This window comes from Notothenia rossii (genome assembly GCF_949606895.1).
Source record: "Notothenia rossii genome assembly, chromosome: 1".
In the NCBI taxonomy this organism is placed as follows: domain Eukaryota; kingdom Metazoa; phylum Chordata; class Actinopteri; order Perciformes; family Nototheniidae; genus Notothenia; species Notothenia rossii.
This window is the reverse complement of record NC_136912.1, coordinates 32726311-32747401: the sequence shown is the minus strand read 5'-3', so window position 1 is coordinate 32747401 and position 21091 is coordinate 32726311. Positions and strand designations below refer to the sequence as shown.

Below are 21091 nucleotides of genomic sequence, written 5' to 3'. Positions count from 1 at the left end.
TTTTAGGAAAGTATCAGAAAACACTCTTGACTTTTATAAATATAAAAGCTGCAAATCTCAGAGAACAAATGTCACTGTGTGTGCTGTGTGCTCTGCATGTGTGACCATTAAAGAGGGTTTCATCCCTCCGATTCTATCTATCTATTTTATTACCTGGCCCCTCCGTGGTGGTAGCCTGTCTCACATCATCCCGCTGGGGCTGCTCCTCCTGCCCCACCTCTATGATGGTGCACTGCTTCACGGGGGGGGGGGTCTTCAGCACCTCCACCTGCACGGTGCTTGTCTCTGGCACCTGGCTCTCTGTGGTCCCTGCCTCCTGCCAGTTGTTTTCTGGTTCAGATGGGTCACAGGGTGTGAGGTTCAGCGTGACTGTCTCTTCCTCAGGATCTTCCGCAACCCCCTGGCCAGTGGAGTCCTGTGTCCAACCTGTGCAAGTTAAACAAATGTTGGTCTTGACTTGCTTAAGACAAAGAGGTTAACTCATATATCTAGAAATAAGAAATACAGCGTGCTTCAGGTATGTTTCCAGACAGGGTCAAAAATATACTTGTCATGTCATAGGACTGTGTGCAGTCAAAGTTAATAGCAGAGAAATAGTGGTATTTATCCAGTCAACCATTTATGGTTTTGTTTTTGCGATATTATTCTTCCGATTTGTGTCTACATTCCATGTGGTGTGACATGTCAATTTGTCGGTAGACAACATATAGACGTGTGCATGTATGTTCCCTTACATTATTTACATCAACACATTTTGTTCAGAATTTATGAGACTTACGCAAACGTGTTTTGCATAAGTTGTCACGATTCTCATGTTATGTCACGTTTATAGTTTTGTAGGTTTGGGTGTTTTTGCTGTTTTCCATGTCATGTTTTCCTTTGGGTTATTGTCTGGTCCTTTTCCCTGTGTTTTCCTCTTGTCATTAGTTTCCCTGGTGTGTCTAATTGTCTGATTATGTTCACCTGGGTCCCTGTGTTTTCTCCTCCCTCCTCACCTGTGTCTTGTTGTGTGATTGAGTCTTGTGTGTATTTAAGTTCTGGGTTGTCTGTCTGTCTTGGTCGGTTCGTCTTGTTCCCTGACTAGTTCTGCGGTGAGTGTTCTGTTTTTGTCATTGTACATATATCTCATAGCCTTGAAATAAAGGAAGTTCAGTTTATATCTGCATTTGGGTCCTGCTTGTTTCACAAACCGTGACATAAGTGCAATCAAATAAGTAGCAAGTCGCTTTGGATAAAAACATAAATGTAATGTAAAGGGACCTCTGGATGCACTGGATAACTGCTTTTGTTTACAAACCGAGAAACATGACCTTAATACAGAACTGCCAAACTGAATATGTGGTCAACTGGGATCGTCTTCACGTATTGTGCTCTTACCATTAACCTCAAAATATTTCTCTGTTTTGAGCGTTGATAAAGGAAACCGTTTAGGAACGGTTTGCTAAAAGGAAATTGCTTAAGGGATGGCTCAAGCCTAAACATACATTTCAGTCATCAAACCTAACTACCTTGACATTAACAACTTTACAACTTTCAATTTGTATACAATGAATGCACAAGTGGTAGCACAATACCCCAAAATGGTTTTTCAAATTCACGTAAACTTGCCAAACTATTTCCTGATAAATAACAGTTAAATGTCCACAAGTCCCCTCTGCAGAGTAAGCCATGTCTCATTAGGCTACATACTCAGTGTTTAGAAATGTATTTATTGTATGTAGTTTGCTAAAATAATAAACAGTCAAACATTGTCCATATCCCTAAATATTTTGCAATTACTTTCAGCTTTTGTAATACTTTGCAGCTAAAAATAGTGACAGTTAACAGGTAGAAAGGATGTGTGTTAGTTGTCTCACAAAAATATAGTTTGCCAAACCCAAATAAATGGCTCGAATGACTGCTTTCTGGCTGTATCAAAGGATAAATACTGGATCAAGTTGTTGTCCCACAAGATTTGGATGGATTGAAAACAGTCGCTGTAAGTTGTTAACTTAACTGACTTTATTAAATGAGTTGATCCAAACTCATTCCATATAACTGTGTTGGTTATAAGGAAATGTTAAGCTCTCCATTGATACAAACATTTTGTGTACACAATACTGTAAACTGTGAAGATATAGTGCAAGCATCTCACCTTCACAAAGGTACTCATAAAAAGTGCCTATCTTGTCAAGGTAATCCTGGGCATAGGCGGTCAGTGTGCAGCGAGGGGTTAGGATTTCACATTTGACGTCCTTCTTCCTGGTCTCCTTGCCAAGAAGCAGCACTGGTTTAAAGCCAATGGCATGGAGTTTCTCAAGCTGTAATGACAAAATAATATATTTACTGTTTAAAGAAATGGAAAGGAAACATCAACAACAACTATATAACTACAACTATAACATTACTGATGACAGCATCTAGTTGTATGCCATTCATAAACCTAGATGCTGAGTTAAGCTTTTGCAGAATCATATATTTACCAGGAAGGGTTACACAGTAGAAGCAGAAAATATTTTATAGACAAACACGAAATACAAATAAATCAGTATCCTGAGTCCCAGTTCAAACCCTGATAATCTTAAAGTTAAAGTACAATAAGATACAAATGTGTGACCACTCAACAATTAACAGTTAACACTTGCAATGACTATTGCATAATTAAAAATGTAACACAATCCAAGCATAGCTTGACACTGTTGAAATTTAAATTGCGTGCTACGATCTAAAACGTTCCCGTATGTTGTGGCTGCAGTCGTAAGAGTAATATAGAGTAGTAACATACAATTATGTAGTCTTATTAAAGGTGGGGTAGGTAAGTTTGAAAAACCGGCTTGAGATACACTTTTTGTTATATTCCATGGAATGCTCTTAACATCCCGAAAGCAATGAATATCTTAAGTGCTTTGACAAAACATCCATTAAAAAAAGTCATCTGTGGAAGCCGTAATACTGTAAAAAGCATGACCAATCATCTGATCCGGCCCGGCTAAAGTAACTGGATGGCCTACCTGCCTGTCAGCCTTCCATCTGTGCACAAACTTATCTTGTGCACTCATTGGTCATGTGTGTTGGAGGAGGGGCTCTGTAAGGAAGTGGCAGATTTTCTCCGGTTGTGTATTTTCAAATTCTAGCGATCTCGAGCCGGTTTGTCAAACTTACATACCCTACCTTTAAGGTCTAAAAGTGTGTACATAAGCAAGAATAGAACACAACATGGATGTGAAGGAAGTGCTCTGTTTATTTAAATGTGTAGTCAAATTAAAATAGTGTCCCTTGGCTGTAAAAGTTAAGATAAGAGTAGTTTTAAAATTGAAAGAAAAGAGAATATGAAATAATACCTTTGCAATAATATCTATATTTGAAGTTGATATCAAAGTGTATATTGGTTAATAAGATACAAACATCATTAAGAAATAAATGTATATAAAAACAACATTCAACTTGATCCTGGCCCAATATATTGGCAAACAGTCAGGGTCCGTCTGTGTCAGTTCTTTGGTGTCAGCTTGGTGTGTCCGGGCCTTAACATACAGTAAAAAGTGTACATACCAAGAATATGGCTTCATCCTTGATGGAAGCAATGTTGTGGTTCTTCTTCCGCCCTGACACCCAACCCCCTCGCTTCTCATCAAACCTCTTGAGGTTCTTCTCAAGGCGCGGCTTTTTTGGCTGCTCCTTAAGGCAATGTCCACAGATCTTCTGTGCACAAAATCAAATGTTCTGACAGAAGGGACATGTCTTTTTTGTAGACCCACCTGGCATGATTAACACGGGATTACAAACAAACAGACAGACTGACAAACACAGGAAAGTAGAGAGGTACACAGCATAGCTAGAAGGGTGAATAAAGAAATAGATGATAGATATAAGAGAGCTAGATAGGGAGATAGGGAGATAGGTTGAGTTTGGCTCTTAAAAGTGCCGTTGGTTTTATGATGGTGTAGATCAGTGTATGGGTTTGTGGTGTGGGTACAGGAGCTGCAGGAGAGAACAGAAAAAGTGAATTATGTAGTGAAACTAGCTTTTTTAAATGCACATTGTGACGGTTTAAATACTTTAGACAGACTGAGTTCATTTACGTGTTTCATGTTTCATACACGTAACAAGCACATGGACGTGGACTATGCCCCTCCCCCCAAACATATATTAAAATGTCGGCCAGCGTTAGTACTGTCATGTGTAAAACAAAAGCGATTAAGATAACGTATAACTCGCACTTTAACACCGACATATGTAGCCGTAATTAAGACAAATATTTTTCAAACACCACTTATGAGCTGATATAAATGTAGCTAAACTAGTTTAAGCTTATGTTGAACGTGAGCTAGCTAGCTAGCCGCCCGCAAGAATAATTTCACATTAATGTTGCTTCAATGATTATGGCGAAAGCATTTCTCAGACTTAGAACAGTTCAGTATGTATGATGAACCATGCGAGTAAAGGCTTAAAAAAAAGCCCCAATTATTCAATCTAAGCAAAATATGTATCAGACTTTAGTGACCCAACTTACTTTGTCAGAGGATGGATCGCAATGCCGGTGGCAGCGTCTTTGGCCAATAGGTGGTGCTCTGAATGATGTAATTTCCTGTACCGATTATACAATAAAATATTAATACATTTCGTATATTTTGACACGATAACTCTTTAATAACCTAAGTAGCCTACGGACAAAAACAAAAAAGTATATATTGCCTTATAAAATGCAGAAAAGTTTAAACATCTAACATCCATCCATCCATCCATCTTCTCCCGCTTATTCGTGGTCGGGTCGCGGAGGTAGCAGTTCCAGCAGAGAGCCCCAAACTTTCTTTTCCCTGGCCACATCAACCAGCTCTGACTGGGGGATCCCAAGGCGCTCCCAGGCCAGCGAAGAAATATAATCCCTCCACCTGGTTCTAGCTCTACCCCTTGGTCTCTTCCCAGCTGGACGTGCCTGGAACACCTCCCTAGGGAGGCGCCCAGGTGGCATCCTAACGAGGTGCCCGAACCACCTTAACTGGCTCCTTTCGACGCGAAGGAGGAGCGGTTCAACTCCGAGTCCCTCCCGGATGACCGAATTTCTCACCTTATCCCTAAGGGAGACACCAGCTACCCTGCGGAGAAAACCCATCTCGGCCGCTTGTACCCGCGATCTCGTTCTTTCGGTCATGACCCATCCTTCATGACCATAGGTGAGGGTAGGAACGAAGATGGCCCGGTAGACAGAGAGCTTTGCTTTCTGGCTCAGCTCCCGCTGCTCCGATTCTCCGACCCATCTCACGCTCCATTGTTCCCTCACTCGAGAACAAGACCCCGAGATACTTTAACTCCTTCACTTGGGGTAAGTACCCATTCCCTACTTGGAGTGGACAGTCCATCGGTTTCCTGCTGAGAACCATGGCCTCAGATCTGGAGGTGCTGATCCTCATCCCAGCCGCTTCACACTCGGTTGCGAACCGATCCAGTGAGTGCTGAAGGTCGCAGACCGATGAAGCCATCAGAACCACATCATCTGCAAAAAGCAGTAGTGCAATCCTTAGTCCACCGAACTGCAGACTCCCTCCCCCACGACTACACCTCGAAATCCGATCCATGTATATTACAAACAGGATTGGTGACAAAGCGCAGCCCTGGCGGAGGCCAACCCTCACCTGAAATGGGTCCGACTTACTGCCGAGGACCCGGACACAGCTCTCGCTTTGGGAGTACAGAGATTGGATGGCCCTGAGTAGAGACCCCCTCACCCCATACTCCCGCAGCACCTCCCACAGTGACTCCCTGGGAACCCGGTCATATGCCTTCTCCAAGTCCACAAAACACATGTAGACTGGATAAGCGTACTCCCAGGCCCCCTCCAGGATCCTTGCGAGAGTAAAAAGCTGATCCGTCGTTCCACGACCAGGACGGAATCCGCATTGTTCCACCTCAATCTGAGGTTCGACAATCGGCCTGACAATCGGCCTGACCCTCCTTTCGAGTACCTTAGAGTAAACTTTCCCGGGGAGGCTGAGTAGTGTGATGCCTCTGTAATTGGCACACACCCTCTGACCCCCCTTTTTTAAAAAGAGGAACCACCACCCCGGTCTGCCACTCCTTCGGTACTGTTTGTACGGGAGATTGGGGTCGATCCCCCGTCATACTCCAGCTCTGCCTCTAACATAGAGGGCGGAGTTGTCGGGTTCAGGAGTTCCTCAAAGTGCTCCTTCCAACGCCCTAACACTCCATCAGTCGAGTTTAAAAACGTCCCATCCTTACTGTACACAGCTTGGATGGTTCCCTGCTTCCCCCTCCTGAGGTGTCGGACAGTTTTCCAGAACAACTTTGGTGCTGCCCGAAAGTCCTTTTCCATGTCTTCTCCGAACTTCTCCCACACCCGCTGCTTTGCCTCGGCCATGGCAGAGGCTGCTGCCCTTCGGGCCTGTCGGTACCTTGCAACTGCCTCGGGTAACATGATAATAATAAATAAAAAATAATGATATCTTAAACCAAAATAAATAAAATGGAAAATTAACCGACAACAACAATTTAACATAAATAAAACAAGGATTAAAACAAGGATAAGTTTGACTCAATGTTGTGTAAAGTATGGTTAAAAAAAATATTTCTTTATTTTTATTTTTTTTAAATAATACAGCTTCCAGCTTCCCGAGACACGTAGAGGAGACACAAACAATTCTTCCACTTGAAATGCATTTAAACTGTGTCAGAGAGATGTTTAATCGGTTCATTTTAATTGGTTAATAATTGGTGTTTAATACTGGCAACTTCTAATTGTTGGGGGGGGGCGGCGTTCGATCCAGTTTCGATTCCGTAACCTTGGCGAACTGCAGCTCCAACATCCAATCCCGACTTGAAGTTTAATCACGGGGACTGTAGTCCTAAACGATAGCTGGGGATTATGGGTAGTGTAGTGTCTTCGGCCATCCTAAACTCGATGATGCTCGAAATGTCCCTTATAGGCCTACGTCTGTTTCCGGTTATTTTTATTTTGAAATTCAGTTCCTGAAGGACAGCAAAAAAGCCTGAGATTATAGAATTAAACAAATAAATAAAAACAAGGATAATTGTGTGTTATTTTTGACGAAATAACAGTGTGTTATTTTGAAAAGAATAACAAATTAGAAGGAAAAATTAGCCCCATTTATTTTCCTCACAGAGAGCAACAAAAGTCTGAAATGATACGATTTTAAATAAAAGCAATAATCGTGGCTTGATATTGAGTAAGAACATGTTTTTATGAACCACACAGCTTCCGGTCTTCCACGACCCGACCGGAGAAAAAGACGTGCTGCAGGCACGAAACACATTGCCAGTGGAAATACACACACAGCTTCCGGTCTTCCTATAACACGTAATGCCGTGAGACTACCAACAGAAATACATTGCTTTTAAAATCGTGCTGTGCAACACGAAAAAAAAAGGGGAAAGACTACCAATAGAAATACATTGCTTTTAAAATCGTGCTGCGCAACACAAAAAAAAGGGGAAAATCGTGTTGGTTAACACGAATCAATAGATTAAAAATCGTGTTGGTGAACACGAAATGCCGTGAGAATGGGTTTGATATATGATGGCTAACTTCACAATGTTGTGATGTGACATTAGCTATCATTCTGTAGCTAACGCCGGTCACTCACCAAGATAGCTGCCCAGTTCTCCACTGGTTCTCCTCACACCACAGCTCAATTTCTCTCCGATGGCCGTTATTTCTTCTAATCCTTGGCTGCTCCTGGTCTCTTGGACACCTAGCAGGCTCATAATTATAAGGTTGTGGCCCGTCATATGCATTTGAATATTCATGTTCAACTTCTTCTGTGTCGAAACTAGCATTGGGATCCATGTTTATTAATATGTTACACCGGCCGCTCTCCCCCTTGTTTCCCCCATGTTACGTCACACGCGGGAGGTCACGTGCCGAGGCTTTTTTATGCGGAAGTGAATATTTCTTACAAAAACGACGCCAGATGTCACTGTAGTGTATATTTCTGTATATATTTTTGAAAATCTAGTGTATTCATCATTTTCCTACACATTTATTCACAGGTGTCTTTAACCTGGAAGTTGCTCTTTAAGGAATCGTTGAGCTAGCTAGCTAGCATACATTGTCACTATCTGCTAACGTTAGCTTTAGCCTTCTATTTCTAATAGTTTTTTTCATAGGCTATAAACAGAGGTGGTATAAGTATATATATATATATATATATATATATTGTACTTGAGTAAAAGTAGAAGCACTCAGATCTTGTACTAGAATAAAAGTAGAAGTACTCAGATCTTGTACTAGAGTAAAAGTAGAAGTACTCAGGTCTTGTAGGCCTACTAGAGTAAAAGTAGAAGCACACAGATCTTGTACTAGAGTAAAAGTAGAAGTACTCAGATATTGTACTTGAGTAAAAGTAGAAGTAGCCTACTCAGGTCTTGTACTTGAGTAAAAGTAGAAGTACTCAGGTCTTGTACTTGAGTAAAAATAGAAGCACTCAGGTCTTGTACTTGAGTAAAAGGAGAAGCACACAGATCTTGTACTAGAGTAAAAGTAGAAGTACTCAGATCTTGTACTTGAGTAAAAGTAGAAGCACTCAGGTCTTGTACTTGAGTAAAAGTAGAAGCACTCAGATCTTGTACTAGAATAAAAGTAGAAGTACTCAGATCTTGTACTAGAGTAAAAGTAGAAGTACTCAGGTCTTGTAGGCCTACTAGAGTAAAAGTAGAAGCACACAGATCTTGTACTAGAGTAAAAGTAGAAGTACTCAGATATTGTACTTGAGTAAAAGTAGAAGTAGCCTACTCAGGTCTTGTACTTGAGTAAAAGTAGAAGTACTCAGGTCTTGTACTTGAGTAAAAATAGAAGCACTCAGGTCTTGTACTTGAGTAAAAGGAGAAGCACACAGATCTTGTACTAGAGTAAAAGTAGAAGTACTCAGATCTTGTACTTGAGTAAAAGTAGAAGCACTCAGGTCTTGTACTTGAGTAAAAGTAGAAGCACACAGATATTGTACTAGAGTAAAAGTAGAAGTAATCAGGTCTTGTACTTGAGTAAAAGTAGAAGTACTCAGATCTTGTACTTGAGTAAAAGTAATAATCCCAGAGTGTAGGAATACTCTGTTACAGTAAAAGTCCTGCATTCAAAATGTTCCTCAAGTAAAAGTAGAAAAGTATTATCATCAAAATATAGTGAAAGTAGCGACAGTAAAAGTAGTCATTGTGCAGATTGGTCCATTTCAGAATAATAGATATGATATGTTTTATAATGATTGATCATGAAAGTGTTCTCAAAGCTGGTAAAGGTGCAGCTAGTCTGAATGACTTTGTATACTGCAGGGTAGCTTGTGGATTTACTCCAGGTGGAACTAAAGTCAGAATTAACACTTGATTATATTTCACATCATTCATCCACATCTGTAAAGTAACTAAAGGTATTAAATACATGTAGGGGAGTAGAAGTACACCATGTACCTCTGAACTGTAGTGGAGTAGAAGAACAAAGTAGCAAAACATTGAAATACTTAAATAATGTACAAGTATCTCAAAATTGTGCCCAAGTATAGTACTTGTTGAGTTTATGAACTTAGTTACTTTACACCATGTGGCTATAAAGATAGAAAGACTAAGCCTTGCACAGAGGCATGAAAATGTATTTTCAAAATGCTCAACAGTGCTGCCAAAATTATAAACTGACTGCTACACAATTTAAAATAAATGCTTTTATATATTTCTATTAGATGTGACTCTTTGGCGTTTCTGTTATTATTAACACTGCTGCTTTAGTTGTTCTGACTGCTAAAATCCTCTGTTATTCCGTGGGGTGGGGGAGCCGGGGGCTCGGATCCTTGTCACCTTTTTCATACCTGATGAGTTTGCATCCCTGCTCGGACTAGAACACAGGTAATGATGACTCGGACTCGACTCGGACACTCCTTGGGTGACTCGGACTTGGACTCGGACTCGACTACGACTCTCCCTTGGTGACTCGGACTTGGACTCGGACTCGAAGAGTGGTGACTCGAGAGTGACTTGGACTTGTGAATTGGTGACTTGACTACAACACTGATCTCGCGCAAGGGAATTCTTAAGGAACCATCAAAGGGGATGGTACTATCAAGATGTCGCACATGGGCTAAGAAATCATTTAAATAAGGAAAGCTGCACTGCATTAAGCTTCCTAGCATTGACAGTGTGAAACCTTCTGAGGAGAAGACCTTACCTGACCTCGGTAGCTCACACCTCGAGCGGCTCGAGGCTACATTAGCTGCTACTAGCACACATGAATCTCCAACCTCATGCTGCCGTCAAATAAGGTCATGTTTACCGGGTTCGCTAGGATTGTCCATATGAACGGCTCTCTTTTGTTGCATTCAAAACCTTGTAAGTAAAGATTTCCATTTCCACGACTTCTGAAATGTTTGCTAACATTTTCAGAAATGGCGAAGACTTAGGACAAATGGATTTGTTGGTCGATGTTAAGTTAAAATATAGAAACGTAAGATGTATCAAGATCTTATAAAATATAGTTAATATTTAAATGTGCCTCATATTTTCTTTTATAGCTCTACATTTCATGGATTATGTTAACTGCTCACTAGTTTGCTAAACTGCCCCAATAGTTTCTAGATGGCTTCACAATTTGAACGCTGAGCATATTGTGTACAAGTACATTTGAAAGAAGCACAACTTTGCAGTCTAGATGGATTGTGGGTATTGTAGGCGATGTAACTGTCCATAAGTCCAATACGTTTTAGCGGAGGGATGCAATGCTAAATTGTTGGAGAACTATTTTGAGAAGCTCATCTTTTTACAAAAAAGCACTCAAATTCTTTCACTCACTCTAGATTAATTCATTCAGTAAAGAGTATTTTAAGAGTGTCCTAGATGTCTGAGTTTCCTTTATTAAAGTGCACACAGCAATTAGCTTTATGAACAGCATGGAGTGCTTTATGGTATTTTCTTCTCCTAGGTTTTACCTCTTAGCATAAGGTAATGTATGCATTACATTAAATGATTTCTTATAACTGGCATAACCAGGAAATTATGTTTGAATTTTGTATTTATTTGTTTTTTCTACTAATCTTCTTATTGTATCCCCGAGACCAAACCTCCGTATTTAGTTAACAAATAATTATTCTGGCAGAAACTCGGAATAGCCTCAGGAAATTCATGTAGCCTACACTCTAAAAACTAAATCAGTGGCTTTGTAGATATCACAATAATAAAAAGCTATATTACCTTAATAAAATCTCTAAATATCACCAAAGTAATTGTTTGAGTTGCACATACCAAAATAAATGCTTAAAAATCCAACAGTTAATTTTGTGTTAAATTATTACTATTATTTAAGTTGATTACATGAAAATAAATGAGTATTTGACTAACAAATTATATTTTTAAGATATCCTTAATATATTTGGTAAATTTCAGTCAAAATATTTGAGAATTGGCTAATTATACTGATCAGTTTCAGGAACAGCAATTATTACTCATTCCAAATCAATATTCTTCATCTTTAACAGCAACTTAAGACATTGAGTAAATTACACTAAACGTCATGAGTGGACCCCATTAACAATCGCGCGCAAATACAGTGTGCTCATGGGAAATCTGCGCCACATGTCATGTGAAAAACAAGCAAGGAAAACACCACGACGAGAAGCACCAGGAAAACTCCCTGAAAATCCTGGTAAGTAGCCAGCTAGCAAAAGTTAATGAAATATTGACCCTGTCTTTGTGCATATACAACTTTATAGCGTGTAATTATCTAAATACTGTCACACTTGCAGCCATGCTGTCGTAAGTCTAGCTAGTTTCTCTGTCCGCTTCTACACACGCATGGTGGACACAGTCAACCAGGTGAAGTGAAGCTAACGTTTTACTCGAGTAAAAATTAGAAACATTAGCACCTGCTTTGTCCGCAGATGTTGTTTCAAGTACCTAACCAACCAGCTGTGTAGTATAGTTAGCTGTTTATTTTAAGCCCCTTTTACACTGTTATTCAGAAATGCTGTAGTAAAGAAGATCTGCCATTACGTCTACTTTGTAATACTTAACCAGACAATGCACGCATAATGCTGCCCCAGTGTGTGATGATATTAGATGGTATGCCGGCCTGACGTGTAACACAACGGCGCCGGCGAATATGTCTGTCTGCATGTCCCGCCATGCCGGAATAACGGCTCAAGTCTCGCGGCGAAAGTATGGATAATATAAAGATAAATGCACATTGTTTGTGTAAGGTGGCTGTTAGTTTATTTGGGTGATTACTGTATCATGCGAGTGATTTCAGATAACGTCTGACTATCCGCGGCCCAGCAGCTGTTGTCTTGCCGATATGCACTCTAAAAAACTATAGGTTACTTACGTAACCCCAGTTCTCAGAGTAACATGAAGTGAGATGTCTCACTATGGGATGCGCCTCATCGCGGAGCAAACAGAAGCATTAATCTCATTACGCCAATCCTGATTGGCTGGTGATCTTGACGTCAGCGTCAGGGAATCCACCCCCTATAAGTAGCTTGCGCTACGCCGCATGCGTCATTCAAAAATAAGCACCTCTTCTCGCTTCACCATAGCAAGGAGGGCCGTCTGGTGAGACATCTCACTTCATGTTACTCTGAGAACTGGGGTTACGTAAGTAACCTATAGTTCTCATTCATAACACTCCGTTCGATGTCTCACTATGGGATATTGTAGCTCCCGAATTGCCAGACGAGCTTATCTCAAAAGTCACCAAGACCAACCAGAACTTAACAGTTAGAGCTCTAACTCAGCAGGGGGCCCAGCACTGCATGGGCCACACTGGGAGCAAAGACGTCTAATCTGTAAAAGCGGACAAAAGTGAGCGGCGAGGACCAGCTCGCTGCTGCACAAATGTCTTGGATGGAAACACCCCTGAACAAAGCCCAGGATGTAGCCAGACCACGAGTCGAATGAGCACGCAAACCCGAAAGGTGCCTGCAGACCCTGACTCGTGTAAGCCAAAGCAATTGCCTCCACAATCCAGTGAGAGAGCCGTTGCTTAGTAACAGGCTTGCCCTTCTGAGGGTTAGCCCAGGACACAAAGAGTTGGTCATTATGACGAAACTCTTTTGATCTGTCCATATAAGTGCGTAAAGCACGGACTGGACATAGCAAATTCGGCTGCTGTTCCCCGGAGGGACACAGCGGCGGAGGAAATACCTCAATGTCAAAGGGGGTACATGAACCAACCACCTTAGGTATAAAGGCAGGGTTGGGCTTCAGCAACACTCTCGTCAACCCTCGGGCGAACTGAGTGCATGAAGGATGTACAGATAGCGCATGAATGTCACTGACTCGCTTGGCGGATGCCAGGGTCAGTAACAGCACTATCTTGAGTGACAGGTGCTTCATGTCGGCTTCTTCCAGGGGTTCAAATGGGGCTCGAGTGAGCCCATCTAAAACCACTGTCAAGTCCCATAAGGGCACCAGTGACCTGGAAACAGGAAGGAGCCTGCGAGCTCCCTTCATAAAACGGCAGACCAGAGGATGCTGGCCGGCCGTCTTACCCCCAAAACCCACATGGCATGCAGCAATAGCAGCCAGGTAGACTTCGATCGTGGAGAAAGCTCTGTGTTTATCAATTAGGTCCTGTAGAAATGATAAAATCACTCCCACAGGGCATTGAAAAGAGGTGTGCCCTTTTTGAAGGCACCAGTCCTCAAACACCCTCCACTTACAGTCATAAAGAGACCTAGTGGAGGAAGCAGGAGGACCGGAGGCCAAACGTGCGCGAGCGCGTCCACGCCTAATGGTGCGTTTTGATCGCGCATTGAAAAGAAAAGCTGACAGTGAGCATTTTCTTTTGATGCGAACAGATCTACCGCGGCTCGGCCGTAACGCACCCACAGCTGGCTCACAACCATTGGATGTAGAGTCCAGTCTGCATATAGTGGTACACCTCTGGACAGCAGGTCTGCACCGAGGTTCATCACACCCGGTACGTGCGTCGCTCTCAGAGAGAGGAGACGGCCGCAGCTCCACAAGATCAGTTTGCGTGCCAGCATGTGTAACTGGAGAGAGCGCAAACCCCCTTGTCGGTTTATATACGATATTGTGGTCGTATTGTCCGTCCTCACAAGGACATGGTGTCCTCTGAGAAAAGGCAGAAAGCGTTTTAGGGTGAGGAACACCGCTAAAAGCTCCAGGTAATTTATGTGCGACCGCTGGAGGTCTCTGCTCCAGAGACCCCTCACCGGACGACCTTCGTAAATACCTCCCCAGCCTGTCAGACATGCGTCTGTGGTGACCACCTTCCGTGAAAGGACAGCACCCATAGGCACGCCCCGTACCAGAAAAGTCGGGTGCAGCCAGTGGCGCAGTGCCATTACGCATTTCACAGTAACCATCACTCTCCGTGCTCCATGACGCGCGGGGTTTAGTTTTAGAGCGGCTACCCAGCGCTGAAACTCCCTCATGTGTAACCGTCCCAGCCGTACAACCAGGATGGCTGACGCCATGAGCCCCAGTAACCGCAGGCATGATCTGAAAAGAACATGTTTGCGCAGCTGGAAATGAGCGAGGCAAGCTCTGAAAGCTTTCACTCTTTCCGCTGACAGGCGGGCTGGGCACCGAATTCAGGTGTAAACCCAGGAAGAGTACAGTCTGTGCCGGGCACAACATGCTCTTTTCTGTGTTTATTATGAAACCCAGGTTGAGCAGGTGCTTTACGAGGACATTTGTCTGCGTAATAGCCTCCTGTTCCGACTGTGCGAGAAGCAGCCAGTCGTCTAGGTAGGTTGCCAGGCGAATACCCTGTTGTCTTAACGGGGCTATCGCGGCTTCCGTACATCGTACAAACACTCTTGGACTGAGAGACAGACCGAAGGGAAGTACTCTGTATTCGTAACAGATCCCCTGAAATGCGAACCTCAGATATTTCCTGTGTGGGTAATATACTGGGATGTGGAAATACGCATCTTTCAGGTTGACTGATGTAAACCAGTCGTTTTGTCGCACGAGACGCAGCAGAGATGTGTGAGTGAGCATTCTGAATTTGTATCTTCTTAGATATTGTTCAGAGCCCTCAAATCTAGTATTGGCCGAATTCCGTTCCCTCCCCGTTTGGGAACGAGGAAATACTTGGAATAAAAGCCGCTCTGACTCTGCTCGGCGGGTATTATAGATATAGCCTCCTTTTCTAGAAGTGAGAGAATCTCTCTTTCTAGAATGTGGGCTGACTCCCCTCGGGCCTGTGAATACAGAACGCCCGAGAAGCAAGGGGGGGTGACAGCGAATTGGAGTCTGTAACCCCGTGTAACTGTCTTGAACACCCAAGCAGACGTTGTGAGCATCTTCCACTGTTCGCTCCTTAGAGCCAGCGGAGATGTCACGTCTTTTGCCCTCTGAGTCTCTATTTGTTGTGTTATGGGGCCCTCTAGTGTCTGAACACGGTGGTACCCCGATTTGACAGTCCCCACCGACACTGCGCATGCGCGTGACGGAGGTGCCTTCACAACCCCAGCCGGCACTGCGCCTGCACGTGACGGTGGTAGCCTCACAGCCCTAGTCGTTACTGCGCATGCGCGTGGCGGCGGTGCCTTCACAGACCCGTTCATCGTCCGCCTTTTGAGAGAGGCCGTAGCTGCTCTCAAAAGGGGAACAAATGGCGGGCTGTTTATTGGTTTCATTGTTTTCTCTTTCATTTTTCTGAGCTGCGCCCTCAGCCTGAGGCCTGGATGCGTCAGCGGAAAATGCTTTATCCGAGAAAACAGAGCAATATTGTGACATGTGTTTTGGTGCACTTGAGGATGGCTTTGAGGCATCTCTCGAGGCAGCGGGAACACATCTGGAGCTGGGGAACCTTCCAGCTCCGTCACTGAGGGAAGAAGAGGAGGCTGTCAGGCCGCCAGCTTCTTCTTCCTCGCCTGCTGGCCGAAATTCCGGGTTGGCTGCGCCTGGGCTGCAGCCGGAACCGGAGACTTTCTGGGCCAATTCGCCTTCGTCTCCTGCCTGGGCTGGGGACTCGGGGCGGGCCGTGACCTCTGCTGTTTCGGTACTTTAAACCGAGCAGCTGAGGTAGCTTGGGCGAGGGACTGCCGCTGTGAAGGCAGCGGCTGGACCCATCGAGGAAGACAGAGGTGGAGGGCCTCGTCTTCCTTCTTCTTGGACTCGCATCTCTTCTGCATAGAAGCGAGCGCAGATCCGAAAATCCCCTCGGGAACGATGGGCATGTCCAGCACATCCTCTCTTTCCCGGTTTTGGGAGGTTGGTGAGGTTGAGCCATCTAGCTCTTTCCTGCACCACCATAATTCCCATTGCCTTTCCCATGGCCTGGACGGCGCAGCGTTGAACGCGGAGACAGATGTCCGTGATCGCGGCTATCTCGTCCAGTACTGCCGGTCCAGGATTACTCGATAGATCCTCGCAGAGCTCCGCTTGGTAAGCGGTTAGCAGCGAGGAAATGTTCAAAGCCCTGGCAGACAATGCTGCGGCTCTGTAGGACCGTTCAGTCATGGTTGACTGGAACCGGTCCGCCTTTGCCGGCAGCGTGGGGTTCCTGCTCGGTGTAGTCGCCATCCTCGGGAGGAGGTGAGCTGCCACCAGCGGTTCCATCGGCGGTATGCGGAGCAGGCCGAGCCTCTCCATACCGTCGCAGTCTAGGGGAGGAGGAGGCACCCTGGATTGGGGCCTTGTTGCTGAAGGGCCGGTCTCTCCACGAGACCGACACCTCATCCAACATCTCCGGGAAGACCGGCAGGAGTTGCCTCTTTGTCCTCGTTGCTTGGGGCAAATTTTTCCCCTCGTAACGGGACCTGTAGGTCTCCTTGGCCATTTCGGGCCATGGGATGTCTAGGCTGGCTGCGGCACGCTGACACACGGCCTGCAGGTCTATGCTCAGACAGGGCGAAGCTGGTGTGCTATCGCCCGGGAGAGCAGCCATCGCTCCCGGCTTTGCAGCCTGAGCTGATGACACGAAGACATCATCGTCTTGCTCATCAGAGTCGGACAGGAGGAATCCAAAGGTTTCATCCTCTTCGTCCTCCATGTAGTCCAACTCCGGGACATCATCCGCGGGCGAGACCATGGTGAGGTCCAGTTGGGAGCCCCAGCTTGACACAGCGCGGGGCTCCGCTCGCACGTCCCTCGCTGCCACCGAGTCCCAGCCTGACACGGCGCGGGACTCTGGTTCTGCAGCTGCCACTACTGATGAGCCCCAGACCGACACAGTGCGGGGCTCCATCTCTGTGGTGGACGCCCCCGTGTCCTGATTTCCGTGCGGTAAATCAGAGGACATGAGGGAGTCCTGACCCGACAAGCTAGCTTGGCGTGCTAGCCGTCGGCGGAGGCTCTTGATGGTGAAGCGGGCACAATGTCCGCACGAGCCGGGGTCGTCGATAGCCTCCTGGGCGTGTTCCAGCCCGAGCAGACCTGGTGTGAGTCTGTGCCTGATATCTTCAACCTGCAGCCACAGAGCCGAGCCTCCGAGTCCCTGACTCCTCTGGTGTGAGGGAGAGAAGCGTCCATCTCGGTCGCCGTGGTGACGGCGTGGAGAGGACCCGCTCGTAACAGGTACGTTGCTGAGAAAAAATACTTCCCCAACTGTCGTTAATCCGGAGAAAAAACGACGGTGTAGAATTTTATTCTCAAAGAATATTAACTGGTGTGTTAATACCCTTTTTATCTTCCCCTCCTCTGATGTGAGAGAGAAAAAGAAAAAACGTCCTTGCTACCGTGGTGTCGGTAGTGAGGGAAGACAAGCTAGCAACACGTGTGTTGCTAGCTTGAAAAAATCAAAACCTTACCTTTATTCCCGAGGAGAAAACGGCGAGGTCGATTTGCAATACTAACTGGTGTGTTGGTATTAACAGTCTTCTTGCAGAAGTATATATAGAAGTAGCCGGCGAGCGCCCGTCGACCGAAGGTTAGCTTCGTAAATCAGTCTGTGGACCGTTAAGCTAGCTAGCTACTGATCTTTCTCGAGATGTGCTCCGAAGCGAGAAGAGGTGTTTGAATGACGCATGCGGCGTAGCGCAAGCTACTTATAGGGGGTGGATTCCCTGACGCTGACGTCAAGATCACCAGCCAATCAGGATTGGCGTAATGAGATTAATGCTTCTGTTTGCTCCGCGATGAGGCGCATCCCATAGTGAGACATCGAACGGAGTGTTATGAATGAGAACTAAAACGATGATGTTCTCAATTGTATTGGTGAAACATTTTTACACTTAAAAATATTGAGCAAATCTTAAAGCTGTGAAATCATTTAAATGTACCTTTATGAATTGAGTAAATGTAAGTAAAAAAATCCAGTATGTCAAAAGTACCATAACATATACAATTGAGTAAATATAATTAAAATCCTAAGTCAATGCAATAGTAACCCTACAGTAAGTCAAAACCACTGAAAAAAATGTGTAGATATCACTTAAATGCTAGATAGATGTAACTGTAACGGTATTATTCAGAAATACCGTTCACATACACATGTGAAGCACTCTCTCACACACAACTGACACCAAAATCATTTACAAACATGTGTAAACATCTCTCATATACACATGTGACACACACACACACACACACACACACACACACACACACACACACACACACAGTCTTGCCTATATGCTTATGAAACTGTTTCATCATTATTCTAATAAGGCATTGCATTCTCTTAAGAGGAGCAGCCTACTTGCCCAACTTATGTTTTGTCATATTGATGGGGGAACACTTGATGATGGCTAGAGCAAGTAAAGTTGAATATTTTTTTGTGAAGCATGTTAAATATTTTCAATATTTGTTTCACAGCACCGACTGCGCTAACGGAGAGAAGTTGAACCGAGAAAACAAAACAGAGGAGGTGAATGTCATTCTTTTATTAAACACTGAAACAATCGGTGAATAAGCTAAATTATTTGCACCTTGATTTTGACCATGTTTGATTGCAAAGGCCAGGAAGCATTTGTTAGAAACATAAACAGTAACTATATACAAATATCTAGGACTTGATAATACAAACTTACTAATTATATCCCTGAAACATTGGGTCAAGGATATTAAGCATTTACTTCTGCATTGTATACTGCAATTGAAGATCCTGGCTCTGAAAACTGCAACTCCAATCATTTGTATTGACTGTTTTGTCAGGACACACGAAGGAACAACACGAGCTGGATCAAGACCAACTAATCGCTGAATCAAAGAAGAAAGACAGCACAGCCATCAAGGACTTGATGTGCAGAACTTTTGCACATAGAAGACATGATGTCATCAGTCTAAAGATGAGCATCGAAGACATCAAGGACAGATGGCCTGTCTTGTTTGATGTCTCGCAAGTGAGTTAAGGGAATGTTCTTTAAGCAGTGGTCAACACAGACACTACAGACGGATAACCTGCGTGTGTCACAGTTTTACATCCTATTGAAAGCTATATGGACTTTAGTTTTTGATGGATTGAAATGACAATTAATTTAATCATAAGTATTTTTTTGTCTTTTGTAATCTCTCTCTTTCAGGTCAGCGCAGAGTTTCAGAGGATCACCACACTGAATCTTGAGCCAAAGTTCATGTCAATGTTGGACTTCTATTTCCCAAAACTGTTGTCTATGTTCCAAGGGGAAAAGGGGGCTGTCGGAGAGCGACATCGGGCAAAAATGAGTATTCTACTTCAGGTATTAACATGTTATCCCCCACTTATACAGTTACTTCCTTAACTGCCTTAATAATTCCACCTGTCTCAATTGCATTTATTTCCTTTGTGTAAGTTAATTACAATCACTAATTACTTTAGATATTCATTTATCCTAATCTGACAACTCCTCTTTAAACCCTCTGACTCTCCTTCCTGTTCAAATCTTGTTTACTTGCAAACTTCTCATATTATTCATCCTCATGTCTTCCTTAACAGTTATTGCTTTTCTTCCTTAGTTTTCTGCCCTTCAATAACTCACATCTTCTAGACACCCCACCACCATGTAAATATATATATATATATATATATATCAATCAGCATTGGCTTCTTCTCGTTCTTCTGTTCATATGCCAAATGTTCCATGTTTTGTTTTATTCTTGCACCTACTTTGCATCCCTCCACAACATACTATGCTGACAATGTTTCATTTCTTTAATGTTAATTAAATTGAAACCGTTTGACATTAAAGTTGTTACAGTAAAGCAAAATTCTGCTTGAGTAATGTGCAGAGTAATACATTGTATTAGTTGTTGAAAGACTGCTCTGTTCTGCAGAGTGGAATCCCCATTCAGCGAAAACGAGAGTTTGTCATCCGATGTCTCATCGACCATCTTGGAGAAGATGCGAGTGCCTTGATCAAGGACTTTGAGGTTAGTACTAAGGCTGAAATGATTATTCGAGTAACTCAAAAAACTAAAAATGATCGGGCAGTGGGACAGAAATACACCACTCAGTCAAGCAGACAAACAGACAGCGTGGCATAGAGGTGAGACCGAGGCCGATACAGATGTGCAGTGATCAGTTACAATTATAGTACCCTTCTATGAGTAGCCCAGAAGACGTATACCTTTTTTATTGTTTTGTTATTTGAAATAAAAAAACAATAATAATGATTAGTTTTTGCATTAAAAAAAAAACCGCTTCTTTAAAACTTAATGTCTAGTTTTGACAGATAATATTATTGTATGCAATTTAAACAATATTGATTTTTCTTGTTGTTCATTTTAAGAGGCCGGTCTTATTTTCTATTTTCTATATTTACTATTGCTCATTTAATCAAGCAAAATAATGTATTATCCGATTAATGAATGAATTGTTAGAATACTATATAGCTGCAGCCCTCGTTAGTACAATATTTTTCCGGATTTTTAACAGTGTTAGTTTTGAAGTTTTAAATAATGTAATCATTGATGACTGTGAGACGATCAATAACATGGTGAGTGAGCAGTGAGGAATTGCTCTTTGTTTGTCTTGTAACATGCAGGCTGAAAGTAAGCACTAACCAGTTATCTTTTCAATGTCTGCAGGATGCTGCTGATGCACCTGTCATTGTACAAGAGGAGTTGGCAGAGGAGGTGATGAAGATTTACCTGCTGCAGAACCAAGATGGGTCAGTCGATGAACCGACTGATGTAGGGATTGTGATTCTGTCCTCAGAAGCCTTGGGGATCTTAGCAGAGCCTGCTGCTATCTGTTGGGACTAACCTATGC

General features: G+C 43.5%; 2 protein-coding genes across 6 annotated transcripts in view; both read left to right on the top strand.

Moving 5' to 3' along the window:
- The window catches only part of LOC307046011 (uncharacterized protein), a 72986-nt gene that overhangs the window by 26987 nt on the left and 24908 nt on the right, over positions 1 to 21091 (top strand). The gene's annotated exons all lie outside the window — the stretch shown is intronic.
- Positions 9344 to 21085, top strand: LOC307022852 (uncharacterized protein). 3 transcript variants are annotated; one of them, XM_079655753.1, is made up of 6 exons: positions 9344 to 11632; positions 18718 to 18769; positions 19057 to 19244; positions 19425 to 19580; positions 20155 to 20250; positions 20908 to 21085. In XM_079655753.1, the coding sequence occupies exons 3-6, from the start codon at positions 19143 to 19145 to the stop codon at positions 21082 to 21084; spliced, it is 531 nt and encodes a 176-aa protein (XP_079511879.1). In that variant the 5' UTR covers positions 9344 to 11632; positions 18718 to 18769; positions 19057 to 19142; the 3' UTR covers position 21085. The 3 variants fall into 3 exon arrangements, with proteins under 3 accessions (XP_079511879.1, XP_079511881.1, XP_079511880.1); XM_079655755.1 differs by having other exon boundaries at positions 19391 to 19580; XM_079655754.1 differs by lacking the exon at positions 9344 to 11632 and having other exon boundaries at positions 18110 to 18769.